Consider the following 24,815-nt stretch of genomic DNA (forward strand, 5'->3'; position numbering starts at 1 on the left):
AGCCAAAGGAAGTGGGTGTGCAGCCGTTTGTCTACTGGTGAGAAGTGGGGGTGGGGTCTGTTTTTGAAGTGTCTCTGTCTCCCTGTCCCTCACTTTCTCTGCCCCCTCCCGTGTTTGTGTGTGTGTGACACCCTCTCTCCCCCCTCCCGTGTGTATGTGTGTGTGTGAGAGAAAGACTCTCTCCCCCTCCCATGTGTGTGTGAGACACCCTCTCTGCCCCCTCCCGTGTGTGTGACACCCTCTCTTCCCCTCTCTCTCTCCCCCTCCCCGTGTGTGTGAGACACCCTCTCTTCCCCTCTCTCTCTCCCCCTCCCCGTGTGTGTGAGACACCCTCTCTTCCCCCCCTCTCTCTCCCCCTCCCCGTGTTTGTATGTGTGTGTGACACTCTCTCTTCCCCCCTCCCCATGTTTGTGAGTGTGTGACACCCTCTCTTACCCCCCCTCTCTCCCCCTCCCCGTGTTTGTATGTGTGTGTGACACTCTCTCTTCCCCCCTCCCCATGTTTGTGAGTGTGTGACACCCTCTCTTACCCCCCCTCTCTCCCCCTCCCCGTGTTTGTATGTGTGTGTGACACTCTCTCTTCCCCCCTCCCCATGTTTGTGAGTGTGTGACACCCTCTCCCCCCCTCTCTCCCCCTCCCCGTGTTTGTGTGTGTGTGACACCCTCTCTTCCCCTCTCTCTCTCCCCCTCCCCATGTTTGTGAGTGTGTGACACCCTCTCTTCCCCCCTCCCCATGTTTGTGAGTGTGTGACACCCTCTCTTCCCCTCTCCCTCTCCCCCTCCCCGTGTTTGTGAGTGTGTGACACCCTCTCTTCCCCCCTCTCTCTCCCCCTCCCCGTGTTTGTGTGTGTGTGACACCCTCTCTTCCCCCCTCCCCATGTTTGTGTGTGTGTGACACCCTCTCTTCCCCTCTCTCTCTCCCCCTCCCCGTGTTTGTGAGTGTGTGACACCCTCTCTTCCCCCCTCTCTCTCCCCCTCCCCGTGTTTGTGTGTGTGTGACACCCTCTCTTCCCCCCTCCCCATGTTTGTGTGTGTGTGACACCCTCTCTTCCCCTCTCTCTCTCCCCCTCCCCATGTTTGTGAGTGTGTGACACCCTCTCTTCCCCCCCTCCCCATGTTTGTGTGTGTGTGACACCCTCTCTTCCCCCCTCTCTCTCCCCCTCCCCATGTTTGTGTGTGTGTGACACCCTCTCTTCCCCTCTCTCTCTCCCCCTCCCCATGTTTGTGAGTGTGTGACACCCTCTCTTCCCCCCTCCCCATGTTTGTGAGTGTGTGACACCCTCTCTTCCCCCCTCCCCATGTTTGTGAGTGTGTGACACCCTCTCTTCCCCTCTCTCTCTCCCCCTCCCCATGTTTGTGAGTGTGTGACACCCTCTCTTCCCCCCTCCCCATGTTTGTGAGTGTGTGACACCCTCTCTTCCCCCCTCCCCATGTTTGTGAGTGTGTGACACCCTCTCTTCCCCTCTCTCTCTCCCCCTCCCCGTGTTTGTGTGTGTGTGACACCCTCTCTTCCCCCCTCCCCATGTTTGTGTGTGTGTGACACCCTCTCTTCCCCTCTCTCTCTCCCCCTCCCCATGTTTGTGAGTGTGTGACACCCTCTCTTCCCCCCTCCCCATGTTTGTGTGTGTGTGACACCCTCTCTTCCCCCCTCTCTCTCCCCCTCCCCGTGTTTGTGTGTGTGTGACACCCTCTCTTCCCCTCTCTCTCTCCCCCTCCCCGTGTTTGTGTGTGTGTGACACCCTCTCTTCCCCCCTCCCCATGTTTGTGTGTGTGTGACACCCTCTCTTCCCCTCTCTCTCTCCCCCTCCCCGTGTTTGTGTGTGTGTGACACCCTCTCTTCCCCCCTCCCCATGTTTGTGTGTGTGTGACACCCTCTCTTCCCCTCTCTCTCTCCCCCTCCCCATGTTTGTGAGTGTGTGACACCCTCTCTTCCCCCCTCCCCATGTTTGTGAGTGTGTGACACCCTCTCTTCCCCCCTCCCCATGTTTGTGAGTGTGTGACACCCTCTCTTCCCCCCTCCCCATGTTTGTGAGTGTGTGACACCCTCTCTTCCCCCCTCCCCATGTTTGTGAGTGTGTGACACCCTCTCTTCCCCCCTCCCCGTGTTTGTGAGTGTGTGACACCCTCTCTTCCCCTCTCTCTCTCCCCCTCCCCGTGTTTGTGTGTGTGTGACACCCTCTCTTCCCCCCTCCCCATGTTTGTGTGTGTGTGACACCCTCTCTTCCCCTCTCTCTCTCCCCCTCCCCATGTTTGTGAGTGTGTGACACCCTCTCTTCCCCCCTCCCCATGTTTGTGTGTGTGTGACACCCTCTCTTCCCCCCTCTCTCTCCCCCTCCCCGTGTTTGTGTGTGTGTGACACCCTCTCTTCCCCTCTCTCTCTCCCCCTCCCCGTGTTTGTGTGTGTGTGACACCCTCTCTCTCCCCCTCCCCATGTTTGTGTGTGTGTGACACCCTCTCTCTCCCCCTCCCCATGTTTGTGAGTGTGTGACACCCTCTCTTCCCCTCTCTCTCTCCCCCTCCCCGTGTTTGTGTGTGTGTGACACCCTCTCTTCCCCCCTCTCTCTCCCCCTCCCCATGTTTGTGTGTGTGTGACACCCTCTCTCTCCCCCTCCCCATGTTTGTGTGTGTGTGACACCCTCTCTCTCCCCCTCCCCATGTTTGTGTGTGTGTGACACCCTCTCTCTCCCCCTCCCCGTGTTTGTGAGTGTGTGACACCCTCTCTTCCCCTCTCTCTCTCCCCTCCCCGTGTTTGTGTGTGTGTGACACCCTCTCTTCCCCCCTCCCCGTGTTTGTGTGTGTGTGACACCCTCTCTTCCCCTCTCTCTCTCCCCCTCCCCATGTTTGTGTGTGTGTGACACCCTCTCTTCCCCCCTCCCCATATTTGTGTGTGTGTGACACCCTCTCTCTCCCCCTCCCCATGTTTGTGAGTGTGTGACACCCTCTCTTCCCCTCTCCCCCTCCCCCTCCCCGTGTTTGTGTGTGTGTGACACCCTCTCTTCCCCCCTCTCTCTCCCCCTCCCCGTGTTTGTGTGTGTGTGACACCCTCTCTTCCCCCTCTCTCTCTCCCCCTCCCCGTGTTTGTGAGTGTGTGACACCTTCTCTTCCCCTCTCTCTCCCCCCTCCCCGTGTGTGTGTGTGACACCCTCTCTTCCCCCTCTCTCTCCCCCCTCCCCGTGTTTGTGAGTGTGTGACACCCTCTCTTCCCCCCTCTCTCTCCCCCTCCCCGTGTTTGTGTGTGTGTGACACCCTCTCTTCCCCCTCTCTCTCTCCCCCTCCCCGTGTTTGTGAGTGTGTGACACCTTCTCTTCCCCTCTCTCTCCCCCCTCCCCGTGTGTGTGTGTGACACCCTCTCTTCCCCCTCTCTCTCCCCCCTCCCCGTGTTTGTGAGTGTGTGACACCCTCTCTTCCCCTCTCTCTCTCCCCCTCCCTGTGTTTGTGAGTGTGTGACACCCTCTCTTCCCCTCTCTCTCTCCCCCTCCCCGTGTTTGTGTGTGTGTGAGACACCCTCTCTTCCCCTCTCTCTCTCCCCCCTCCCGTGTTTGTGTGAGTGTGACACCCTCTCTTCCCCCTCTCTCTCTCCCCCTCCCTGTGTTTGTGAGTGTGTGACACCCTCTCTTCCCCTCTCTCTCTCCCCCTCCCCGTGTTTGTGTGTGTGAGACACCCTCTCTTCCATTCTCTCTCTCCCCACTCCCCGTGTGAGAGGGAGACTCTCTCCCTCTCTCTGTCCCCCCCCCGAGTGTGTGACACCCTCTCTCCACCTCCCATGTGTGTGTGAGAGAGACACCCTCTCTTCCCCCTCTCTCCCCCCTCCCCGTGTTTGTGTGTGAGAGGGAGAAAGACTCTCTCCCTCTGTTCCCCCCCAAGTGTGTGAGACACCCTCTCTTCCCCTCTCTCTCCCCCTCCCTGTGTTTGTGTGTGAGACACCCTCTCTTCCCCTCTCTCTCTCCCCCCTCCCCGTGTGTGTGTGTGTGAGAGGGAGAGAGACTCTCTCCATCTCTCTGTTCCTCCCCCGAGTGTGTGAGACACCCTCTCTCCCCCCTCCCATGTGTGAGAGAGAGAGAGACACCCTCTCTTTCCCCCTCCCCGTTTGTGTGTGAGAGACACTCTCTCTGTTCCCCCCGTGAGTGTGAGACACCCTCTCTCCCCCCTCCCCGTGTTTGTGTGAGAGACTCTCTCCCCCCACTCTCTTCCCCCCCACTATGTGTGACACCCTCTCTCCCTCCTCCCGTGTGTGCGTCTCTGTCCGTCCCTGCAAGTGTCTGTGTCTCTTCCCCCCCATCCCCCCTCCCCGCTCCCTATTTCTCCCCCCGTGTGTGTGTGAGAGACACACTCTCTCCCCCCGTGTGTGTGTGTCTCTATCTCTCTGTCCTCCCATGTGTGTCTCCCCATCCCCCTCCCCTCTTCCTCTCTTTCTCCCCCGTGTGTGAGAGAGAGAGAGAGAGAGACACTCTCTCCCCCGTGTGTGTGTGTGTCTCTCTCTCCCTCCCTCTGCCCATCCGTGTGTGTCTCTGTGTCTGTCCCTGCACATCTGTGTCTCTTCCCCATCCCTCTCCCCACTCCCTCTCCTTTTCCCCCGTGTGCTTGTCTCTCTATCTCTGTCCTCCCATGAGTGTCCCCCCCTCCCCTCCCTCTCGTGTGTCTCTCTTGCTGTCTCGCTCTCTGTCCCTCCCACGTGTCTCTCTGTCTGCCCCCCATGTGTGTGTGTTTCTCGCTCTCTGTCCACCCCACCGTGTCTCTGTCTCTCTGTCTCTCTCTCTCGCGCCTCCACTCCGCTCGTGTATTTTTCTGTCTGTCCCCATCCCCCAGCGTTTTCCTATTCTCAGTTCAGATGGGGTGAAGTGTGCAGCAAGTCGTGAGGAAATTTGGAGTTCTGTGGGGGGCAGGAGGCAGAGGGTAAACATGTGATCTCTGCCCCTTCCCAATGGTTTGGGGGGGGGGTGTCAGTAGCAGGTGTGTTTCAGAGAGCACAAAATGGCTCTGAGAGACATGTTCTGTGGGTGTCAGACAGGAACCCTGTACGGGCTGAGGAGCGGAATTGTCGGACGTGATTTGCATTGCTCTCATTGTGGTGTTGGCATGTTTGTATTTGGCCATTGAGAACACGGGGACGCATGCTGAAACAAGCGTATGAGCCTCAGAACCATGTGCAACTGTGCAGGTGGGCCACTGCTCTAAGTCACATCTATTTCGGACAGCTGACAGGTGAGGCAGATGAACTGAGGGCGTGGAGTACCTGGAATGAGTGGCTGTGGGAAGGACAGGACTAGCAGCTCAACGTTCCAGGGTGTGAGAGGGGACAGGGCAGTGTGGAGAGGATGTTGCCTTTCAACAGCATTGCTTTGAGGGGGTGTTCTTGAGGAATTATCTATCGAGGCCATTTATCGAGGTGCTCTGGTCATGTTGGTAGGGGCTGTACCGCCACCCCTGTAGTCAGGAACTCGGAGCAGATGTGTTGAGAGATTGCACGCAGTTTTGAGAGCTGTATGTTAGTGTTTGTGAGAGATTCAGTTTCCCAGTATCGAGTGCGATGTGGTATATCCAAGAGTTTCATCGTGCATTGTATAGGGGAATGTGCTCGGGCAGGAGCTATACTGGCCCTGCTGTTGGGGCATCGAAATGGCTGTCGGGATGCACTTTGGGTCCGGTGACTAAGACAGACAGACAATCGAGTAAAGTCCTGAGCCAGCAATAGCAGACCTCCCTGTTAGGGAGCAAAAGAGTGAGGCCTCCGTCGATCAGGGTCAACTAGCTGTCTAGATGGGCAGGACAGTAGTGAGCTCCGCCTCTCCAAACATCTGATAAACCCAAAGGAACAGCACAGACTGATCCAGTTTAGCACCAGCAGCGTCACAGGAGTTGCCAGTCAGCACTGGGGACTCGGAGGCTTGAGATCAGAGGATTTCCTCTCCCAGACCAAGACCGAAGTGACTGGTTTTAAGCCTCCAGTCGCCCACCTGTGTCGGTACGAGAATAGCTAAGCCGTGCGTGAAGGCGAGGAGGTGCTCTTGGTTGTTGAGACGCACGTCATTTAGTGAGTAGTGGGAGCTTATCTGCACTACCATCCCTAAGGAATCTGACCGAAGGAGGTGGGCCAGGAAACTGAAGTTGCATTCGGGATGCACTTTGGGTCTAATGACCATCAGTCGACTGGTTTCAGAATAGACAGAACAGGATAAAGTCCTGAACTGGAGCTGGGCCAACGTTGAGGGCATTGGGCAGGATTGCAGTCAACTGACCAGCAGAGGGATCAGAAGTGGGGAGAGTGAGCAGTTTCAAGATCCTAGTTGTCAATATCTAACCTGGACCCAACATAATGATGCAGCGATAAAGAAGGCAGGAGAGCAGCTACATTTCATTAGGAGTTTGGTTTGCCAAGGAAAAAACTCAAACCTTGACAGAGGTACCATGTAGAGCATTCTGACAGGCTACATCACCGCCTGGTATGGAGGTGTTGGCTGCTGCACAAGTTCAAAATAAGCTGCAGGAACTTGTAAAGTTAGTCAGCTCCATCATGGGCACCGTCCTCTGTAGTGTCCAGGGCATCTTCAAGGAGCAGCAGAGTCCATCATTAACAATCCCCACCACCCAGAACTTCTCATTGCCTTCTCGTTGTTGCTGTCAGAAAGGAGGTACAGGAGCCTGAAGTCTCACACTCAACGACTCAGGAAAATCTTCCCCTCTGCAATCCCATTCCGAAAAGGACATTGACCCGTGAACGCTACCTCAGTACTTTTAATATCTCTGTTATTTTGCGCTACTTGTTTTAAGTCTTTAACAGAGATATATATATATATATACTTAATATAACTCAGTTTTTTTCTCTATACCCATTTATCATTTATTTCCTTGTCCTGTTGCCATAAAGTTAACATTTCATGACGTACTGGTGATGCTAAGCCTGATTTTTGAATCTGAAGGAAAGTTTTGAAGGTGGGAAGCTTTTAAAAGGGTCGTATCAAGAGGCCAGGTGCGTCATATTCCTTTGGGCTGAATGGTAGACATAACAAGTTCAGCTGATCCTGGCTGATGAGAGGGAAAAGAAATCTTGCATTGTGTTTTGGTAGCTGGGTACAAATGAATTCTTCAATGAACATAAATAGTTTAGGAGCAGGCTTAAATCAGGAAGGCAAAAAGTGGGTGTGAAATGATCAGGAAGGCAGTGGTATTTTTTTTTTAAAAGTCCCAAGAAGTTCTTTGGGCATATTTACAGTAAAGGGTGACCTGGGAGAGACCAGGTCCTCTTAGAGACCATCAGGGCTCCCTTTGTGTGGAGCAGCAGGAGACAGCTGAGACTTTTTAATGTCCGTTTCTTTGTGGTGCTCATGGGTGCTGGTGAAATGAGGGTAGGTAGTGATGTCTTGGATGCATATTATGGGAAAGGAGGTATTTGTGGCCCTGAAGCGCATGAAGGTGGGGAGATCTCCAGGGGCCTGATCTGGGAAATGCTGTCATAGGAAAGTGCCTCTGTCATCAGGGCTCCCCACCAACCAGGCCACACTCTCTTCTTGCTGCTGCCATTGGGTAAAAGGTACAGGAGCCTCAGGACTCTCACCACCAGGTTCAAGAACAGTTACTACCCCTCCACCGTCAGGATCTTGAACTAAATGGGATAACTGCGCTCATTTTCCCAACATTGGAATTTTCTCACGATCTTGTTATCTGATGTTCTCGTTATTTATTTCATGTTTGTATACAGTTTGTCATCTGCACTCTGGTTGATCTTTCATTGATCCTGTTAGAGTTACTGTTCTATAGATTTGCTGAATATACCCGCAGGAAAATGAATCTTGGGGTTGTATATGGTGACGTATGTTCCTTGATAATAAATTTCAGTGCACCCTCCTGAAGAAGTCACAAGGGGCCTTTGTAGGAATGTTTGCTTTGCTGTTGGCCACTGGTGAAGTTCTGGAAGACTGATCCCTGACTGATGTTTCAGCTAAAAGGAAACTGCAGGCTAGCGAGGCCAGGGGGTATCCTGAGGGACAACATCAACCCTCAGTAGTCAGGGCAGATTGTGTGTGGGAGGTGATGTCTGACCATCTCTGTTCCCCCTGCACTGCGCTGCGAAATATTCCCGCCTTTGTTGCATCGGAGCTGGAAGTTCTGTAATAAAATTTTGAAATTGTGAGGAATTCAAGGGGAACATGACGATGGTGACAGTGTGGAAGTGGTGCACGCAGCTTAGATGGCAGGGCAATGGTCCCGGTGCAGGTCGGTAGGAGTAGGCAGTTTAAATGGTTCAGCTTGGACTAGATGGAACAGGGGGTATGGATAAGGTGGTAGGGAGCCAAAATCTAGATGAGGGAGGAGATTTAGAGGAGACCATCTCTGAGAGGTAACTTTGTCGTACGGAGGGGAGAGATTACCTGGAAACAGTTGCTGGAGAAAGTGGTCGAGGGGCATCTGAATAGGTACATGGAGGAGAGAGGCTTGTGGAGGGGGCATAATGGGCAACGGACGAGCGGTTAGGGTGCTGTGGTCAGAGGACCTGATTGTGTGCTGTCTGACTCACATTAGTCATTGTGTAATTGTTGTGCAAGTTAGGACTTTGTACAGATCTTGCCACCCTGTTAAAGGAAAAATGACCGTCCCATCACACACTCCCGGGGTCAGACACAGAGTGAAGCTCCCACCACACTGTTCCATCACACACTCCCGGGGTCAGACACAGAGTGAAGCTCCCTCCACTCCGTCCCATCACACACTCCCAGGGTCCGACACAGAGTGAAACTCCCTCCACACTGTTCCATCACACACTCCCGGGGTCAGACACAGAGTGAAGCTCCCTCCACTCCGTCCCATCACACACTCCCGGGGTCCGACACAGAGTGAAACTCCCTCCACAACGTCCCATCACACACTCCCGGGGTCAGACACAGAGTGAAACTCCCTCCACACTGTTCCATCACACACTCCCGGGGTCCGACACAGAGTGAAACTCCCTCCACACTGTTCCATCACACACTCCCGGGGTCCGACACAGAGTGAAACTCCCTCCACACTGTCCCATCACACACTCCCGGGGTCAGACACAGAGTGAAACTCCCTCCACACTGTTCCATCACACACTCCCGGGGTCCGACACAGAGTGAAACTCCCTCCACACTGTTCCATCACACACTCCCGGGGTCCGACACAGAGTGAAACTCCCTCCACTCCGTCCCATCACACACTCCCGGGGTCCGACACAGAGTGAAACTCCCTCCACAACGTCCCATCACACACTCCCGGGGTCAGACACAGAGTGAAACTCCCTCCACACTGTTCCATCACACACTCCCGGGGTCCGACACAGAGTGAAACTCCCTCCACACTGTTCCATCACACACTCCCGGGGTCCGACACAGAGTGAAACTCCCTCCACAACGTCCCATCACACACTCCCGGGGTCAGACACAGAGTGAAACTCCCTCCACACTGTTCCATCACACACTCCCGGGGTCCGACACAGAGTGAAACTCCCTCCACAACGTCCCATCACACACTCCCGGGGTCAGACACAGAGTGAAACTCCCTCCACACTGTTCCATCACACACTCCCGGGGTCCGACACAGAGTGAAACTCCCTCCACACTGTTCCATCACACACTCCCGGGGTCCGACACAGAGTGAAACTCCCTCCACACTGTCCCATCACACACTCCCGGGGTCCGACACAGAGTGAAACTCCCTCCACAACGTCCCATCACACACTCCCGGGGTCAGACACAGAGTGAAACTCCCTCCACACTGTTCCATCACACACTCCCGGGGTCCGACACAGAGTGAAACTCCCTCCACACTGTTCCATCACACACTCCCGGGGTCCGACACAGAGTGAAGCTCCCTCCACTCCGTCCCATCACACACTCCCGGGGTCCGACACAGAGTGAAACTCCCTCCACAACGTCCCATCACACACTCCCGGGGTCAGACACAGAGTGAAACTCCCTCCACACTGTTCCATCACACACTCCCGGGGTCCGACACAGAGTGAAACTCCCTCCACACTGTTCCATCACACACTCCCGGGGTCCGACACAGAGTGAAACTCCCTCCACAACGTCCCATCACACACTCCCGGGGTCAGACACAGAGTGAAACTCCCTCCACACTGTTCCATCACACACTCCCGGGGTCCGACACAGAGTGAAACTCCCTCCACACTGTTCCATCACACACTCCCGGGGTCCGACACAGAGTGAAACTCCCTCCACACTGTCCCATCACACACTCCCGGGGTCCGACACAGAGTGAAGCTGCCTCCACACCGTCCCATCACACACTCCCGGGGTCAGACGCAGAGTGAAGCTCCCTCCACGCTGTCGCATCACACACTCCCGGGGTCAGACAGAATGACTGTCCCTCTACACTGACCCATCACACTCCCGGGGTCAGACACAGTGAATCTCCCTCCACACTGTCCCATCACACACTCCCAGGGTCAGACACAGAGTGAATCTCCCTCCACACTGTCCTATCACACACTCCCGGGGTCAGACACAGAGTGAATCTCCCTCCACATCGTCCCATCACACACTCCCGGGGTCCGACACAGAGTGAAACTCCCTCCACACCGTCCCAACACACACTCCCGGGGTCCGACACAGAGTGAAACTCCCTCCACACCGTCCCATCACACACTCCCGGGGTCAGACACGGAGTGAAACTCCCTCCACACTGTCCCATCACACACTCCTGGGGTCCGACACAGAGTGAAGTTCCCTCCACACCGTTCCCTCACACACTCCCGGGGTCCGACACAGAGTGAAGCTCCCTCCACAACGTCTCATCACACACTCCCGGGGTCAGACACTGAGTGAAGTTCCCTCCACACCGTCCCATCACACACTCCCGGGGTCAGACACAGAGTGAAGCTCCCTCCACACTGTCCCCTCACACATTCCCGGGGTCAGACGCAGAGTGAAGCTCCCTCAGAGTGAAGCTCCCTCCACACTGTCGCATCACACACTCCCGGGGTCAGACACAGAGTGAATCTCCCTCCACACTGTCCCATCACACACTCCTGGGGTCCGACACAGAGTGAAACTCCCTCTACACCATCCCATCACACACTCCCGGGGTCCGACACAGAGTGAAACTCCCTCCACACCATCCCATCACACACTCCCAGGGTCAGACACAGAGTGAAACTCCCTCCACACCGTCCCATCACACACTCCCGGGGTCCGACACTGAGTGAAACTCCCTCCACTCCGTCCCATCACACACTCCCGGGGTCTGACACAGAGTGAAACTCCCTCCACACTGTCCCATCACACGCTCCCGGGGTCCGACACAGAGTGAAACTCCCTCCACACTGTTCCATCACACACTCCTGGGGTCCGACACAGAGTGAAACTCCCTCCACACTGTTCCATCACACACTCCCGGGGTCCGACACAGAGTGAAACTCCCTCCACACTGTCCCATCACACACTCCCAGGGTCAGACACGGAGTGAAACTCCCTCCACACTGTCCCATCACACAGTCCTGGGGTCCGACACAGTGTGAAGTTCCCTCCACACCGTTCCCTCACACACTCCCGGGGTCCGACAGAGTGAAGCTCCCTCCACAACATCCCATCACACACTCCCGGGGTCAGACACAGAGTGAAGCTCCCTCCACACCGTCCCATCACACACTCCCGGGGTCAGACACAGAGTGAAGTTCCCTCCACACCATCCCATCACACACTCCCGGAGTCAGACACAGAGTGAAACTCCCTCCACACTGTCCCCTCACACATTCCCGGGGTCAGACGCAGAGTGAAGCTCCCTCAGAGTGAAGCTCCCTCCACACTGTCGCATCACACACTCCCGGGGTCAGACACAGAGTGAATCTCCCTCCACACTGTCCCATCACACACTCCTGGGGTCCGACACAGAGTGAAGTTCCCTCCACACCGTTCCCTCACACACCATGGGACTGGGGACGAAGCCCGTTGATGTCAGCATCATGCCCTTCGCTGATCTTCAGTTCGGGCTGAGGGTGGTACAGGTATGAAGTGACTGTGGATTGCACTGACTCTCTCTCTCTCCTCTGTGCAGTGCGTAGCCGGGGTCAGCATGAGTCTGCAGTGGACGGCGGTGGCCGGCTTCCTGTACGCAGAGGTGTTTGCCCTGCTGCTGATGTGCATCCCGTTCATTTCGGCAAAGCGGTGAGTCCTTCATGCCTCCCACCTTCCTTTCGACCTTTTGCGCATCCCACCCTGGTGGCGTAGTGGGGATAGCCGTTGCCTCTCGGCCTAGAGGCACAGTGGGGTTGCGGTTAGCACCTCGCTTTACAGAGTCTGTAAGGAGTTTGTACGTTCTCCCTCAAGGCCACGGTGAGATTTCCTCTGGGTGCTCCAGTTCCCTCTCATGTTGGGGTCAGTGCAGGGGTTTCAGCCTTTTATATGCCATGCAGCATTCCCATTAACCGAGGGGTCTGCAGACCACAGAATGGGAACCTGTGGGTTGTGGGCATGCTATGTTGGCACCAGAAACTTGGCGATGCCTGTGGGCTGCCCCCAGCGAGTCCTCGGGCTGGGGCAGTCGATGCAAATGTTTATTTCAATGTTTCGATGTACGCATGACAAACTAATTTTATCTTTAGTGACCCGGGTTCGATCGCCACCTCCTGCCCTGTCCGTGTCTTTTGCAGGCTCTCTCTCTGAATCCGTTTCCCCCTCCTGTAAGATTCCGTTTCCTCCCACATCCCTGTTGCGTGTGGGGTCACTGTGCACTGTCCCTGCAGTGAAGTCAGCCATGGAGTTTTCCGGGAATGATATGGAATGAGTGTAAAATGTCAGCATTGACTGGACGGGCCAAAAGGCCTGCTCCCTTGTAAGGAGGAGTTGAGTTTGTACCGTCTCTCGAGCCTCTCAGTGAGATCAACTTCCAGCTCGTCCACCCTCCTCACCCCTGACTCAGAAGCCGTCCACAGCAATTAATGAGGGGAATCCCACTGGGAATTCTGTGTCCGGAATGTTGAGCCTCACCCCGAGGTGCTGATGGGGCTGGCTTTCTCTCCTTGCAGATGGCAAAGACTCTTCCGATCCAGCCTCTTCACCCTGGCGGTGTCGTATGGAAACAAGTTCTTCTTCTTCCTGATCGCATTGTTGATCTTCCTGCTGTTCGGTGAGTGCTGACGTACGGGCAGTGGGTGAGGAGCAGTGGTAATCGAGTGTCCGTGTGGGTCTCCTGGGGTGGGGGAGTGTGGTCAGAGACTGATCTTCCTGCTGTTCGGTGAGTGCTGACGTGTGGGCAGTGGGTGAGGAGCAGGTGTAATCGAGTGTCCGTGTGGGTCTCCTGGGGTGGGGGAGTGTGGTCAGAGACTGATCTTCCTGCTGTTCGGTGAGTGCTGACGTGTGGGCAGTGGGTGAGGAGCAGTGGTAATCGAGTGTCCCTGTGGGTCTCCTGGGGTGGGGGAGTGTGGTCAGAGACTGATCTTCCTGCTGTTCGGTGAGTGCTGACGTACGGGCAGTGGGTGAGGAGCAGTAGTTTCCAGAGTGTCCCTGTGGGTCTCCTGGGGTGGGGGAGTGTGATCAGAGACTGATCTTCCTGCTGTTCGGTGAGTGCTGACGTACGGGCAGTGGGTGAGGAGCAGTGGTAATCGAGTGTCCCTGTGGGTCTCCTGGGGTGGGGGAGTGTGGTCAGAGACTGATCTTCCTGCTGTTCGGTGAGTGCTGACGTACGGGCAGTGGGTGAGGAGCAGTAGTTTCCAGAGTGTCCCTGTGGGTCTCCTGGGGTGGGGGAGTGTGGTCAGAGACTGATCTTCCTGCTGTTCGGTGAGTGCTGACGTACGGGCAGTGGGTGAGGAGCAGTAGTTTCCAGAGTGTCCCTGTGGGTCTCCTGGGGTGGGGGAGTGTGATCAGAGACTGATCTTCCTGCTGTTCGGTGAGTGCTGACATACGGGCAGTGGGTGAGGAGCAGTGGTAATCGAGTGTCCGTGTGGGTCTCCTGGGGTGGGGGAGTGTGGTCAGAGACTGATCTTCCTGCTGTTCGGTGAGTGCTGACGTGTGGGCAGTGGGTGAGGAGCAGGTGTAATCGAGTGTCCGTGTGGGTCTCCTGGGGTGGGGGAGTGTGGTCAGAGACTGATCTTCCTGCTGTTCGGTGAGTGCTGACGTGTGGGCAGTGGGTGAGGAGCAGTGGTAATCGAGTGTCCCTGTGGGTCTCCTGGGGTGGGGGAGTGTGGTCAGAGACTGATCTTCCTGCTGTTCGGTGAGTGCTGACGTACGGGCAGTGGGTGAGGAGCAGTAGTTTCCAGAGTGTCCCTGTGGGTCTCCTGGGGTGGGGGAGTGTGATCAGAGACTGATCTTCCTGCTGTTCAGTGAGTGCTGACGTACGGGCAGTGGGTGAGGAGCAGTGGTAATCGAGTGTCCCTGTGGGTCTCCTGGGGTGGGGGAGTGTGGTCAGAGACTGATCTTCCTGCTGTTCGGTGAGTGCTGACGTACGGGCAGTGGGTGAGGAGCAGTAGTTTCCAGAGTGTCCCTGTAGGTCTCCTGGGGTGGGGGAGTGTGATCAGAGACTGATCTTCCTGCTGTTCGGTGAGTGCTGACGTACGGGCAGTGGGTGAGGAGCAGTGGTAATCGAGTGTCCGTGTGGATCTCCTGGGGTGGGGGAGTGTGGTCAGAGACTGATCTTCCTGCTGTTCGGTGAGTGCTGACGTGCGGGCAGTGGGTGAGGAGCAGTGGTAATCGAGTGTCCCTGTGGGTCTCCTGGGGTGGGGGAGTGTGGTCAGAGACTGATCTTCCTGCTGTTCGGTGAGTGCTGACGTGCGGGCAGTGGGTGAGGAGCAGTGGTAATCGAATGTCCCTGTGGGTCTCCTGGGGTGGGGGAGTGTGGTCAGAGACTGATCTTCCTGCTGTTCGGTGAGTGCTGACGTACGGGCAGTGGGTGAGGAGCAGTAGTTTCCAGAGTGTCCCTGTGGGTCTCCTGGGGTGGGGGAGTGTGGTCAGAGACTGATCTTCCTGCTGTTCGGTGAGTGCTGACGTGTGGGCAGTGGGTGAGGAGCAGTAGTTTCCAGAGTGCCCCTGTGGGTCTCCTGGGGTGGGGGAGTGTGGTCAGAGACTGATCTTCCTGCTGTTCGGTGAGTGCTGACGTGCGGGCAGTGGGTGAGGAGCAGTGGTAATCGAGTGTCCCTGTGGGTCTCCTGGGGTGGGGGAGTGTGGTCAGAGACTGATCTTCCTGCTGTTCGGTGAGTGCTGACGTGTGGGCAGTGGGTGAGGAGCAGTGGTAATCGAGTGTCCCTGTGGGTCTCCTGTGGTGGGGGAGTGTGGTCAGAGACTGATCTTCCTGCTGTTCGGTGAGTGCTGACGTGCGGGCAGTGGGTGAGGAGCAGTGGTAATCGAGTGTCCCTGTGGGTCTCCTGGGGTGGGGGGGTGTGGTCAGAGACTGATCTTCCTGATGTTCAGTGAGTGCTGACGTACGGGCAGTGGGTGAGGAGCAGTGGTAATCGAGTGTCCATGTGGGTCTCCTGGGGTGGGGGAGTGTGGTCAGAGACTGATCTTCCTGCTGTTCGGTGAGTGCTGACGTGCGGGCAGTGGGTGAGGAGCAGTAGTTTCCAGAGTGTCCCTGTGGGTCTCCTGGGGTGGGGGAGTGTGGTCAGAGACTGATCTTCCTGCTGTTCGGTGAGTGCTGACGTACGGGCAGTGGGTGAGGAGCAGTGGTAATCGAGTGTCCATGTGGGTCTCCTGGGGTGGGGGAGTGTGGTCAGAGACTGATCTTCCTGCTGTTCGGTGAGTGCTGACGTGCGGGCAGTGGGTGAGGAGCAGTGGTAATCGAGTGTCCCTGTGGGTCTCCTGGGGTGGGGGAGTGTGGTCAGAGACTGATCTTCCTGCTGTTTGGTGAGTGCTGACGTACGGGCAGTGGGTGAGGAGCAGTGGTAATCGAGTGTCCATGTGGGTCTCCTGGGGTGGGGGAGTGTGGTCAGAGACTGATCTTCCTGCTGTTCGGTGAGTGCTGACGTGTGGGCAGTGGGTGAGGAGCAGTAGTTTCCAGAGTGTCCGTGTGGGTCTCCTGGGGTGGGGGAGTGTGATCAGAGACTGATCTTCCTGCTGTTCGGTGAGTGCTGACGTGTGGGCAGTGGGTGAGGAGCAGTAGTTTCCAGAGTGTCCTTGTGGGTCTCCTGGGGTGGGGGAGTGTGGTCAGAGACTGATCTTCCTGCTGTTCGGTGAGTGCTGACGTGTGGGCAGTGGGTGAGGAGCAGTAGTTTCCAGAGTGTCCCTGTGGGTCTCCTGGGGTGGGGGAGTGTGGTCAGAGACTGATCTTCCTGCTGTTCGGTAAGTGCTGACGTACGGGCAGTGGGTGAGGAGCAGTGGTAATCGAGTGTCCCTGTGGATCTCTCCTGGGGTGGGGGAGTGTGGTCAGAGATTGATCTTCCTGCTGTTCGGTAAGTGCTGACGTACGGGCAGTGGGTGAGGAGCAGTGGTAATCGAGTGTCCCTGTGGATCTCTCCTGGGGTGGGGGAGTGTGGTCAGAGACTGATCTTCCTGCTGTTCGGTGAGTGCTGACGTACGGGCAGTGGGTGAGGAGCAGTAGTTTCCAGAGTGTCCCTGTGGATCTCTCCTGGGGTTGGAATCCCAGCAATTGTGCCTTGTGCTCTCCAGCCAACAGTTGAGGATTCTTATGCCCAAGGTAACATTTCTGAACGACTGGCATCCTGTTGCACTCACCTCAATAATAAGCAAATGCTTTGAGAGGCTGGTCAAGGACAACATCTGCAGCTTGCTGCCACCCACACTCGACCCCTACAATTCACCTAGTGACACAATGGGGGCAGCCTGCAGTGCTCACACCACCAGGCCCACTCTCACTCACCCTAACCCACAAAAGGTGCAAAGTCATTCTACCAAGTGAACCCGGGTCACCGGCTCTGTAAGGAGATGCACATTGCACTGTCACATCCTAAACATTGAACTGCATTGGCTGGGAATCGAACCCAGGTCTCCCGGGTGGCGGGCGAGAATTCTACCACTGAACCACCAATGCAACCGTTAACAAATAGAAACATAGAAAATAGGTGCAGGAGTAGGCCATTCGGCCCTTCGAGCCTGCACCGCCATTCAGTATGATCATGGCTGATCATCCAACTCAAAACCCTGTACCTGCTTTCTCTCCATACCCCCTGATCCCTTTAGCCACAAGGGCCATATCTAACTTCCTCTTAAATATAGCCAATGAACCAGCCTCAACTGTTTCCTGTGGCAGAGAATTCCACAGATTCACCACTCTCTGTGTGAAGAAGTTTTTCCTCATCTTGGTCCTAAAAGGCTTCCCCTTTAGCCTTAAACTGTGACCCCTCGTTCTGGACTTCCCCAACATCGGAAACAATCTTCCTGCATCTAGCCTGTCCAATCCCTTTAGAATTTTATACGTTTCAATAAGATCCCCCCTCAATCTTCTAAATTCTAGTGAGTATAAGCCTAGTCGATCCAGTCTTTCTTCATATGAAAGTCCTGCCATCCCAGGAATCAATCTGGTGAACCTTCTTTGTACTCCCTCTATGACAAGAATGTCTTTCCTCAGATTAGGGGACCAAAACTGCACACAATACTCAAGGTGTGGTCTCACTAAGGCCTTGTACAACTGCAGTAGAACCTCCCTGCTCCTGTACTCAAATCCTCTTGCTATGAATGCCAACATACCATTTGCCTTTTTCACCGCCTGCTGTACCTACATGCCCACTTTCAATGACTGGTGTACAATGACACCCAGGTCTCGTTGCACCTCCCCTTTTCCTAATCGGCCACCATTCAGATAATCTGTTTTCCTGTTCTTGCCACCAAAGTGGATAACCTCCCATTTATCCACATTAAATTGCATCTGCCATGAATTTGCCCACTCACCTAACCTATCCAAGTCACCCTACATCCTCTTAGCGTCCTCCTCACAGCTAACACCGCCGCCCAGCTTCATGTCATCCGTAAACTTGGAGATGCTGCATTTAATTCCCTCATCTAAATCATTAATATATATTGTAAACAACTGGGGTCCCAGCACTGAGCCTTGCGGTACCCCACTAGTCACTGCCTTCCATTCTGAAAAGGTCCCGTTTACTCCCACTCTTTGCTTCCTGTCTGCCAACCAATTCTCTATCCACATCAATACCATACCCCCAATACCGTGTGCTTTAAGTTTGCACACTAATCTCCTGTGTGGGACCTTGTCAAAAGTCTTTTGAAAATCCAAATATTCCAAATCCACTGGTTCTCCCCTATCCATTCTACTAGTTACATCCTCAAAAAATTCTATAAGATTCGTCAGACATGATTTTCTTTTCACAAATCCATGCTGACTTTGTCCGATGATTTCACCGCTTTATAAATGTGCTGTTATCGCATCTTTGATAACTGACTCTAGCATTTTTCCCACCACCGATGTCAGGCTAACTGGTCTATAATTCCCCGGTCTCTCCCTCCTTTTTTTAAAAAGTGGGGTTACATTAGCCACCCTCCAATCCTCAGGAAACAATCCTGAATCCAAAGAGTTTTGAAATATTATCACTGATGCATCCACTATTTGGGCTACTTCCTTAAGCACTCTGGGATGCAGACTATCTGGCCCTGGGGATTTATCTGCCTTTAATCCCTTCAATTTACCTAACACCACTTCCCTACTAACATGTATTTCCCTCAGTTCCTCCATCTCACTAGACCCTCGGTCCCTTACTATTTCCGGAAGATTATTTATGTCCTCCTTAGTGAAGACAGAACCAAAGTAGTTATTCAATTGGTCTGCCATGTCCTTGTTCCCCATGATCAATTCACCTGTTTCTGACTGTAAGGGACCTACATTTGTCTTAACCAATCTTTTTTTTTCCACATATCTACAAAAGCTTTTGCAGTCAGTTTTTATGTTCTCTGCCAGCTTTCTCTCATAATCTTTTTTCCCTTTACTAATTAAGCCCTTTGTCCTCCTCTTCTGGACTCTGAATTTCTCCCAGTCCTCAGGGGTGTAGCTTTTTCTAGCTAATTTGTATATTTCTTCTTTGGAATTGATACTATCCCTAATTTCCTTTGTCAGCCATGGGTGCACTACCTTTCCTGGTTTATTCTTTTGCCAAACTGGGATGAACAATTGTTGTAGTTCATCCATGCGATCTTTAAATGCTTGCCATTGCATATCCACCGTCAACCCTTTAAGTATCATTTGCCAGTCATCTTAGCTAATTCACGTCTTGCCATGATATCGTTCCCCAACCTCGTGAATCTTTCCCACTGTCCTTTGAATGTGGCCAGCCAGATTCATAATATTACCTGAGCTGTTGGGAATATAGGTCACCCTTGGCCGATTAATGCACCTGTACCCCCTTTCACAGCCATGGTGAAGTCTATGGCCATCCAGTTCTGCAGGACTACTGTCAGACAGCGAGTAATTCGGCTGAGAGCTCAGTGAGGGCTTCTTTAACCTCGCTGTTTGCAAGAGTTTCTATGGCCGAGGCCAAATTAATCAGCTCTCTGGCTGCTGTCACTACACCACGGGCAGGGAAGGCTATCAAAGGTTTAAAGGTACGATTTAATGTCAGAGAAATGTGTACAATATACATCCTGAAATGCTTTTTCTTCGCAAACATCCACGGAAACAGGAGTGCCCCAACAATAAACGACAGTTAAGTGTTAGAAGCCCAAAGTCTCCCCGCAGCTCCCCTCCCTCCCACGTGTAACAGTCCTCCTCCCCCCACCGGCAAAAATAAAGTGCCCCCCGCCACCAGCCCTCAAGTGTAAGCAAAGCAAAGGCAGTTACCGCAACGACTACATTGTTCACCTGATAATCCGACATGCTGCAGACTCTCTGTCTCTCCTAATAAGGAAGAAAGAGGTGACTCCATTTTCCAACAGGCGGGGAGACATAACAAACAACTCGCTGGTTTATGATGTTAGAAGTCTGTTATATCACTCTTTCCGAGCTCTGTGCCTAAAGTTTGCAAGGATCCCGGGTCCCCAGGCACACAGCAAACGTTCCGACTCCCCCAACGACACGCGGATCTCCAGTGGCGACACCGACCCATCTCCAGTTACTTCAGATCTTAGGCTGAGAATTTGGCATGCCGAACAGCGACCGATTGTGGAACCCCCGAGAGCGGGTCCCATTCCCCCAAAGAACCGTAGTCAGCTTTTAACTCTCGGTCACGGTCTTCAAAAGAACCCTGAAAGAGAAAAATTAAAGTTGGAAATTGAAATGTTCTCAAAGATGCAAGCAAAGGAGTCGCCGTTGGTCGCCGTAACTACTTACTCTGCCTCCTCATCACCCAAAACCTCTTGGCCTTAGTGATGGCTCTTTTAGCTCGAGTCAGGTGGGGGTTCTTCCTCCGGTGCTGCATGTGGGGTACTACATACGGCAAATATTAGCACCCTCTCCAGGGTTTAGGATCTGGCCATGAGGCCCACAGGCTGCCCGGCACTCCAGGAAGCCAGAGGTACACTTCCCCTCCACATATCCAGTAGGTACCATTGACTGGAGCACGAGTACACGAGCCTGCCCATCGCCTTCCTCTGGTGCTCCTTCCCCCCCCCCCCCCCCTTTCTTCCATGGCCTTCTCTCCTCTTCTATCAGGCTCCCCCTTCTCCAGCCCTGTATCTCTTTCACCCATCAACTTCCCAGCCCTTCACTTCATCCCTGCACCTCCGGGTTTCATCTATCACCTTGAGTTTCTCGCTCCCCCCCCCCCCCCCACCTTTTAAATCTACTCCGCAGCTTTTTTATTTGCTCCGCCTGGTGAGGTGTCTCAAAATATCGACTGTTCGCTTTTTCCATGGGCGCTGCCTGGCCTGCTGAGCTCCTCCAGCATTGTGTGTGTGTGTGTGTCGCAGAGACAACACCTTGCACCCAGGTCTCCCCCCTGCCTCACACCACACGCTTCATCCCAGCAATCGTTCCCTGTGCTCTCTGGCCAACGTTCTTCCTACACAGTGTAAATGGGTTGACCCTTATCACTTTTATTGTTTCTGGTTCAGGGCTACAATGCAGATCGTTCTGTTTTCTGACCTGTCTCCTCACGCCCTTGTGTTTGACTGGTTGTTCAGATTGCTTACTTTCTAGGTCATCACCTTGCATAACAAGTAGCTGCTTGTCTGAGAATGGTCTTTACCTGAAGCACTTTGTGTTCACGTTCAGTCGCTCTGATGAGATTATGCCAGAGCAAGAATCAGTTCAGAGTCCACGAAGGGTGGGGATGGGCGTCTCCACCCCACTGTCCTTCAGCCAGTTGAGTTCGACATTTTCTATCAGGATCTGATCTTCCTGCTGTTCAGTAAGTGCTAGCTGGTGGGTGCCGAGCAGCGGGGTATCTATCATGTGTCAAACAGGCACGAGTCTCTCTCCTGGGGGGTGGGGGGATTCAGAAACTGAACTTCTGGCGTGGCAACAGTGTCCCCAGTGCCCCTCACGAGCCTCTGTCCTGGGAGGCCAGAGTTTTAATTTACCTTTTTGCTCCCTAAGCTGCAAGTGCTAGCAGCTCTGAGGTTTGGAGGTCCCAGCTGGAGATTCAGCAGTGTTCACTGTTGATTACACTCTATCAGTCCTTCCCAACTCCCCTTCATCGTCTGCAGGGCTTAGTGGGTAGAGCGGCTCCAGAGACCCCGTTCGATTCCCACCTCTACCACTGTGTGGGGTTTCGACCTTCTCCCCGTGTCTGCCTGGTGTTTCCCCTCTCTCCCACATCCCGACAGTGTGTAAGGGTCCGTGAGCTAATCGGCCTCTGTAAGCCCCCCCACCCCCCATCTCTCCCATACGTAGATGAGGGGACAGTTAATGGGACAGTGTTGCGGGGGGGGGGGGAATAAAACATGCTGGATGTGAAGCAGTTCAAAGGTTCATTTATTATCAAAGTATACGACTCTGAAATTCTTCTCTGGGTCGCCATGAAAACGAGAGAAAAGAAAGATCAGCGACCCTCAAATCCCACCTCCAGCACAAAAGATGAACAAAAGGGAACAGGTACATTGATCCCACCATCTCCCCTCCCGCACAAAGGTATTGGGGAAGTTAAAATCACTGCAACAAGAGTTGCTTTTACTTCTTTCATAATGTCTGCACATCTGCTCCTTTATTTCCCAGTGACAACATCGTATTTTATTTCCGCAATACAGTGTGGAACAGGCACTGTTTGAATCCTAGTCTAATCACAGGACAGCTTACAATGCCCAATTAACCTGCTAACCGGTGTGTCTGGATTGTTGGGAGGAAATCGGAGCACCCGGAGAAAGCTTGTGTGCATGCAGGAAGAGCTTTGTTTCTTGGAGAACGCTGGAATTGAACTGTGAACCCCAGTGCCCCGAGTTGTAACAGCATCGCACTAACCTGCTACACCACCTGCCCAACCCAGAGTATAGTCGCAGCAGAATTACTGAACTTTCCTATAAGACCTTAAAACACAGGAGCTGAATTAGGCCACTCAGCCCATCGAGTCTGCTCCACCATTTCATTATGGCTGATTTATTAAGCTTCTCAACCCCATTCTTCTGCCTTCTGCCCTCTGCCCATAACCTCTGATACCCTGGTTCCGAAGCACGACCCACACTGCCTCTGTGGATGCGTCCTCTCTGAACGCAGCAGTAATGTTCTCCCAGTACGGCCTCTCTGAACGCAGCAGTAATGTTCTCCCAGTACGGCCTCTCTGAACGCAGCAGTAATGTTCTCCCAGTACGGCCTCTCTGAACGCAGCAGTAATGTTCTCCCAGTACGGCCTCTCTGAACGCAGCAGTAATGTTCTCCCAGTACGGCCTCTCTGAACGCAGCAGTAATGTTCTCCCACTATGGCCTCTCTGAACGCAGCAGTAATGTTCTCCCAGTACGGCCTCTCTGAACGCAGCAGTAATGTTCTCCCAGTACGGCCTCTCTGAACGCAGCAGTAATGTTCTCCCAGTACGGCCTCTCTGAACGCAGCAGTAATGTTCTCCCAGTACGGCCTCTCTGAACGCAGCAGTAATGTTCTCCCAGTACGGCCTCTCTGAACGCAGCAGTAATGTTCTCCCACTATGGCCTCTCTGAACGCAGCAGTAATGTTCTCCCAGTACGGCCTCTCTGAACGCAGCAGTAATGTTCTCCCAGTACGGCCTCTCTGAACGCAGCAGTAATGTTCTCCCAGTACGGCCTCTCTGAACGCAGCAGTAATGTTCTCCCAGTACGGCCTCTCTGAACGCAGCAGTAATGTTCTCCCAGTACGGCCTCTCTGAACGCAGCAGTAATGTTCTCCCAGTACGGCCTCTCTGAACGCAGCAGTAATGTTCTCCCAGTACGGCCTCTCTGAACGCAGCAGTAATGTTCTCCCAGTACGGCCTCTCTGAACGCAGCAGTAATGTTCTCCCAGTACGGCCTCTCTGAACGCAGCAGTAATGTTCTCCCAGTACGGCCTCTCTGAACGCAGCAGTAATGTTCTCCCAGTACGGCCTCTCTGAACGCAGCAGTAATGTTCTCCCAGTACGGCCTCTCTGAATGCAGCAGTAATGTTCTCCCAGTACGGCCTCTCTGAACGCAGCAGTAATGTTCTCCCAGTACGGCCTCTCTGTGAATCACAGACTGGTTAAGAAACCTTGCATGCACTGAGAAGCACAAGTCCACGCTTCTTGTAGTAAGGCCACAGTCAATAATGGGGAAGTAACAGTCTCCCACTACAACAAACCTGTTTTCTGCATCATTCCATGATCTGTCTGGCTATCGAGAGGCCGGTTGTACAACCCAAGAGCAGCTGCTCATTCGGTCGTTACATGCCGATCTTTCATCACCATGATTGTTCTTGGCAAATTTTCCTACCGAAGCGGTTTGCCGTTGCCGCCTTCGGAGCAGTGTCTTTACAAGACAGGTGACCCTCAGCCACGATCAATACTGTGCAGAGATTGTCTGCCCGGGGTCAGTGGTCACATAACCAGGACTTGTGATATGCACCGGCTGCTCATACGACCCTCCCCCACCTGCCCCCGTGGCTTCACGCAACCCTGATCGGTGGGGTGGGGGGCTGAACACTTTGCCCAAGTGTGACCATAGGCTAGCGGAAGGAAGGAGCTTCTTGCACCTCCTGTAATACCCCCACCCTAAAATTATTGTGGACAGAGTGGGAAGGGGGCAGGGAGAAGGGAATCGTGGTTGGGAAAAGGGAGGGAGCAGGGAGCACCAGAGAGACGTTCTGTAAATGATCAGCTCTTTGGAATCAAATGTCCTTGCCTGTGTGTGCACCCCTGCCGACCCCCGCCCTGGCACTCCTGTCCCACATCTTCGCCATCCCCAACATCCTTCGCTCCCGCCAGATTTGCAAACTCTCTGTTCTATTGACAAGTGCAGTACCGTCCAGGGGTACTCAGCACCCTCGTTGTGTTGTGCCCAAGTGCTGAAGACTTGCACAGCACAGGTAAGAAATGGGATGAGTTGGAGTAAATTATGACATTATAAGACAGGAGCTGGGGTAGCTAATTGGGAGAGCTCCACAGTTGTTTAAAGCCCAGCTAGTCAGTCTTTAGGAAGCACGGGGCACGTAGCTCGCCACCGTACATCTGTAGAAATTTACAAAAGTCTTTGACCGACCAAATCTCCTCCTGAAGTAGAGCCTCTTCACGATTGCATCAATGTGCTGGGCCCAGGATGGATGAATCATGACGTCGATGCCCTTCGAATGTGAAACTGTTCATCCTTTCCACTGCCGAGGCCTCGATGAGGACTGGGGTGTGTTCCCTCGGCTTCCCTTTCCTGAAGCCCACAATCAACCCCTTGGTCTTACTGATGTGGAGTGCTTGTTGCGACACCAGCCTGCCAGCTGATCTAGCTCACTCTTGTACGGCTTGTTGCCATCTGAGATCTTACCAACAGCAGCTGTGGCATTTGAGCTGTGGCAAGCTACAGTCACGAATGCCCAAGCTGTAA

At 54.0% G+C, this 24,815-nt stretch overlaps 1 protein-coding gene and 1 non-coding gene across 2 annotated transcripts in view; one reads left to right on the plus strand and one right to left on the minus strand.

Annotated features, from left to right (window-relative positions):
• Positions 1-6: 6 nt before the first annotated feature.
• bcap31 (B cell receptor associated protein 31) overlaps positions 7-24,815 on the plus strand; it is a 110,768-nt gene continuing 85,959 nt past the window's right edge. The window contains exons 1-3 of the mRNA XM_073028626.1: positions 7-37; positions 12,030-12,139; positions 13,000-13,100. Of these exons, the coding sequence (XP_072884727.1) occupies positions 12,048-12,139; positions 13,000-13,100 (193 nt within the window). The 5' untranslated portion in view covers positions 7-37; positions 12,030-12,047. The remainder of the gene's footprint in view (positions 38-12,029; positions 12,140-12,999; positions 13,101-24,815) is intronic.
• Positions 16,882-16,952, minus strand: trnag-gcc (transfer RNA glycine (anticodon GCC)). The gene has a single exon. It is a non-coding gene; the product is annotated as a tRNA-Gly (tRNA).

The sequence above is a fragment of the Hemitrygon akajei genome, chromosome 24, assembly GCF_048418815.1.
Source record: "Hemitrygon akajei chromosome 24, sHemAka1.3, whole genome shotgun sequence".
NCBI classification, from domain to species: domain Eukaryota; kingdom Metazoa; phylum Chordata; class Chondrichthyes; order Myliobatiformes; family Dasyatidae; genus Hemitrygon; species Hemitrygon akajei.